Source organism: Rutidosis leptorrhynchoides, chromosome 1 (assembly GCF_046630445.1).
Source record: "Rutidosis leptorrhynchoides isolate AG116_Rl617_1_P2 chromosome 1, CSIRO_AGI_Rlap_v1, whole genome shotgun sequence".
Taxonomy (NCBI): Eukaryota; Viridiplantae; Streptophyta; class Magnoliopsida; order Asterales; family Asteraceae; genus Rutidosis; species Rutidosis leptorrhynchoides.
The window spans coordinates 362,736,852-362,741,806 of NC_092333.1; the positions used below are offsets into that span (position 1 = coordinate 362,736,852).

At 32.0% G+C, this 4,955-nt stretch overlaps 1 protein-coding gene across 1 annotated transcript; it reads right to left on the reverse strand.

The window, feature by feature from the left end:
- Positions 1-3,054: 3,054 nt before the first annotated feature.
- On the reverse strand, positions 3,055-4,229 carry LOC139870916 (uncharacterized). Its single transcript, XM_071858678.1, has one exon. It carries the CDS (start codon positions 4,220-4,222, stop codon positions 3,269-3,271), a length of 954 nt encoding a protein of 317 aa, XP_071714779.1. The 5' UTR covers positions 4,223-4,229; the 3' UTR covers positions 3,055-3,268.
- Positions 4,230-4,955: the final 726 nt, after the last annotated feature.

A 4,955-nucleotide genomic window follows, 5' to 3' on the forward strand; every position in this document is an offset into this window, starting at 1 on the left:
TTTCTGCCCATAAATCTGTATCTGCTCAGGTCACACGCAGCACCGAATACATTCTGCGGTATAAGCAAAACTTGATCAGACTCCTCTACTCCTCTTTTAAGCTAAGAAGCACCAAATGGATTCCAAGTTCATTCGGTGCTGAGTATTCCTAATTCGTTTCTTGTTTAAATTTGTTTCACACACTCTAACAAATTCTACTATGGGATTCTTTGAATTTGATGTGGTCATTTCATAAAGATCACATTTCATGTAATGTTTACCCGTTTACTATGAAATTGCAAGGATGTGATATTTTAGATTCAGTTGTTTGTCATAAAACTAAGGAAAGTTGAGATTGAACCGTGAAAACATTAGTATAAGGGTTAAGGCTACCAAATAGCTTTATACTTTTATTTTTGTTCTCATGTAGGCTATATACCCAGAAAAATACCAGTGTACATTACATATTTTCAAAAGGTGTTCTAATGTAGGCTATTGGTGATCAGTTATCTGTGTGTACAGTCCCTGCGGCAAACGGACGTTAACAAGAAGCATTCATAGATCGGATTGATTAGAGTTTCTGGTTCCTGATTACTCCTTCAATCGTGTTCCATCAGATCGTGTTAAAATTCATATCTGAACAGCAGATCGAAAATTCAAAGTTTATGAGATTTTGGTCAACAATTCAATTGGACCGTTTCTCGAACTTTCAGGTCTTGAGTTTAGTTCAAGAGTGTTAGGCGATGGAATTAGAACAACTTTCATGAAGAAATCGTATCCTAAAAATGCCTAAATGTTAACGCCCGTTAGCTTTAGGGACTGTGACCGGTTCTTTAGTATCCGGTCATCAATAGCCTACACTAGAACTCTTTTTACACGTTTGTAACGTGCACTGGTATTTTCTAGGTATATAGTCTACATTGAAACAAAACTAAAAGTATAAAGTTATTTGATAGTTTAACTCTTAGTGCAATACTAAAGTGTTTCTAAGCAGAAGAAGCTTGCTGGCGGGAGACATTCGGTTTATATTCTTTAATTTTGTTTATTTAGTTTAAGTAGTGTGTAGTTTAATTCCATGATTCATGGAATGTTTTCTGCAGTAGAGTAGTACTCAAATTTGATTACTCTCTTGTTTAATACTTAGTTTGTGACAAATGTATCATGGTTAGTACTCTACTACTACTCTTTATAAAATGGCCCCCATTATTTAGTACAAAATGTAGAGGTGGGAAGACAAAGCCCCTAATCCCTATCAAAGGGTCCAACCACTAACACCAAGATGCTCTTAAATGCACCACCGAAAGAACACTCTTTTTCTTCATTAAAATTTTATCAACTTCCCCCTTTTGGTAGGTGAAATTTCATTTTTATTCCCGCAATTCTATGGGTAAAAAAGTAATTACCTTATTAATACTTATAGACACCTATGATTCTATGAATACTACTAGTATAATACACATCATTCATGTTATACAGTTTTCACATCCAATCACCACAATCCCACCAAGGTAAAAAAAAAAAAAAAAAAGATAATCACACAAGACATAACTGTAGAAAAGCCTTTGTAATTTCTTTTTTTTTTAACAACTTCCTACATACTTTCGTTTTTTTTTATAAATCTAGCCATTCAGAGAAACAATACACGACAGTATAAGATAAAAACTGTAATAGTTTAAAATATTACTAGAAATTAGTAACAAAAACATAGATATAAGATAACGCTTATTGGTCATCATATCACCTATTTGGGCCATTGAGGTTCCCTTGTTTTCAAAGAAATGTTGAATGGTTTGATTAAATGTAATCATTAAAATCGTTCAAAATGATTGATAGGCTTAAAAAAGCTTCATTTTAATTCACATGTTGGTCATAAATGTTACATAAACTCATTATATGGTTGTAGATAATAATTATGTTAAAGTTTTTATGTTGGGTACGATATTTAATGCTTTTAATAGGCGTATACTTTCTTTAAGCAGGCAAAATCTGGCCATGAAATATTATTTAGTCGGTAAAAATGGTTTAGGTAACTACGAATACATACTTATGCGTAAGCAGAAGTTAATGAGGCTGGCTTTTTTTACTTTGAATATCCAAAATTGTTCATGTATGAATAAATGCTTTTACATACCCGTAAACTTGGAGATACCTCTAATAAATGTTCGTATTAATTTACCGATAATCATTCATATATATTAAGGAAAGTAATCAAACAAAACTATGTACTCGTATATAAATAATATAATGAGTCAAATTAGCTAACATCTTATTCACCAAATCTTTAGTATTTTTAATTCCATTTTTTTAAGGTCTATAGCAAGATACCGTATGAAATTAAGACCCCATCAGTTTGAAGTCATTATTAATGATTTTGATTTGATATAGATCATTCATAAAATTTTGTATTAGTGAGTAGTTCATGACAAATTACTACATGTAAAACTCAAAGTAGTTTCTTTTGAAGCAGGATTACACAATCACAAATGAGAAAACACACAATTGATTTGACTTTATACTCTGTCTTCCCGAATAAAACATAACATAATTAACACTTATAACTTTCAAAAATTAAGGATAAAAAAAAAAAAAAAAGTACCCCACACATATAATCATCTTTAAGCTTCATACTTCATGAAATCTTTAATGAGCCAAATTAGCTAACATCTAATTTACCAAATCTTTAATATTTTTAATTCCATTTTTTTATATAGCAAGATACCGTATGCTTGATAGTTTTACGTTGCTCGGTTTCTTTAGTTAGTTAATTTTGGTGTTTAGTGTGTTGTGTTTTGCTTTCATTGATAATTGTCATTCTTGTATGTCGCTTCGTCCGTTTTAACGTTGTATTGTCTTTGATTTAGGTGTTCGATTTTTTTGTTCAGTTTGGTTAGAGTTACCTAGGTATAGCTTCAGTTGTGGATCTAGCAAGTTTGCTTAAAAAAGATGGAAGTACCATCAATTTGAAGTTATTATAATTAATGATTTTGATTTGATATAGATCATTCATAAAATATTGTATTAATGAGTAGTTCATGACAAATTACTAAATGTAAAGCTCAAAGTAGTTTCTTTTGAAGCAGGATTACACAATCACAAATGAGAAAACACACAATTGATTTGACTTTATACTTTGTCTTCCCGAATAAAACATAACATAATTAACACTTGTAACTTTCAAAAATTAAAGATAAAAAAAGTACCCCACACATATAATCATCTTTAAGCTTCATAATTCATGAAAAATAGCTTCACTTGAACACTAGAAACAAGTAAAAAGACAAAATAACACTCAAGGGCTGTATTGATTCATATTCACTTGGTTCTCTTGATATCCTTGGTTTTGATACCCTCCAACATTGGTATTATATCTTTCAAATGAATTTTCTTTATTCCCATAATACCCTTGTGTCTCATATCCATTTCTAACTCCCCTTGAATACATATTTGCATTATTAGCATTTTCCATAGCAACATCATAAAAATACTTTCCATTCTCCAAAAACCTTGTATCACTCATCCCTTGCTTCTCAGGGTTGTACGTATTCCCATTGTTACTTTCACTATACTTGACCTCACCCAATCCCTGCTTCTCCGAGTTGTACATATCATTCACCCCTTGCTTTTGATTGTTGTACATATTTCCACCATCTTGGTCTGTTTCCATAAATCTGGTATCTTCAAAGTTTTGTGAGTTGTACACATTGTCACCAACATACTTGTACTTCCCATTCTCCATGAACCTAGTATCACTCATTCCCTGCTTCTCAGGGTTGTACATATTACCACCATTAGTTGCCACCTCTTGCTTCTCATAATTGTACATATTTTCATCATTACCATAATTACCATTCTCATTGTAGTTAAATGGTTGTGGGTCCTTGAACTCTTCAGGGAGTTCTTGTGTGCTACTATGGATAGGGGTGGTGTAGGAAACGGGGTTGTAGTTTTCCGGCAAGTTAGCCGGAAGTCTTGTGGCGGTGATGGTGGGTATGTTGTTGTTGTTGGTGGTGGTGGTGGTGGACGGTGCTAGTTGGCCGGATTCATGGCCATAAAGACCATAAGAGTTACCGGTGTCTTGTTGTGATTGTGGGATAAAGTTAAGATCTTGTTGTTGGTTTCTGTTTAATGGTAATGTGTCTTTAGGGTTGTTGTTCGACACTTTAGCAAAAAATTGGCTCTCTCTTGCATGAATTGTGGATGAAAGAGTGAGAGCTAGAAGGATGAAAAATGTGATGGAAGCCATTGGAGATTATTTTTTAAGGTTTTGTGTTTTGAGTTTGTATGGTTTGGTGACTTATATAGCAAAGGGCGTATCTATGTATCCAAATTTATATCCTAATATGTCGCCTTTGAAATAAATGTATTTCAACAAGTTAGGTGCAAATTGGAGGGGAAAAAGTGTGATAATTGTGGCCCATATTGTATAATCGCACTTTGACAAATGAGCCCTTTTCTTAGCATTAGCATTTACATTATAATTCCTTGAACTTAGCATCAATAATTACTTAGTAAAAGTTTAACAATATTAATATTAACATTAACATTTAACATTAACACTCGTAACATGACTATAGAACTTTATTTTGAATTGTTATAGGGTTAATGTTGCAATATCTAACTACAATATTTGTGAGTTGTTCGATACATTGTTGATCTAAAAATGTGATGTGATTTACCGGATAGACTATAAAGTTAGATATATGCTAATTAATACACATAAATCTATTACCGAATTAGAATATTTGACCCTAGATAACTTATTTATCATCAAATAATATTTTAAATTTGTACATTATTTACACCAATCAATGTAATGAAATAAAATATACAGTTCGAGACATGTTCAATAGATATTTATAGAAGTAGAGATTATGTCCTAATGTGCAATCATCCGTGGATTGTGGGAGAGGAAAGGGGACATAAAATGTAAACTGCAAAATACAAATGTAAATGTAAATAAATAAACAAATAAAAAA

Bases quoted from the DNA above. Each gene is read 5' to 3' on its own strand.
- LOC139870916 (XM_071858678.1), bottom strand. From the start codon at position 4,222: ATGGCTTCCATCACATTTTTCATCCTTCTAGCTCTCACTCTTTCATCC.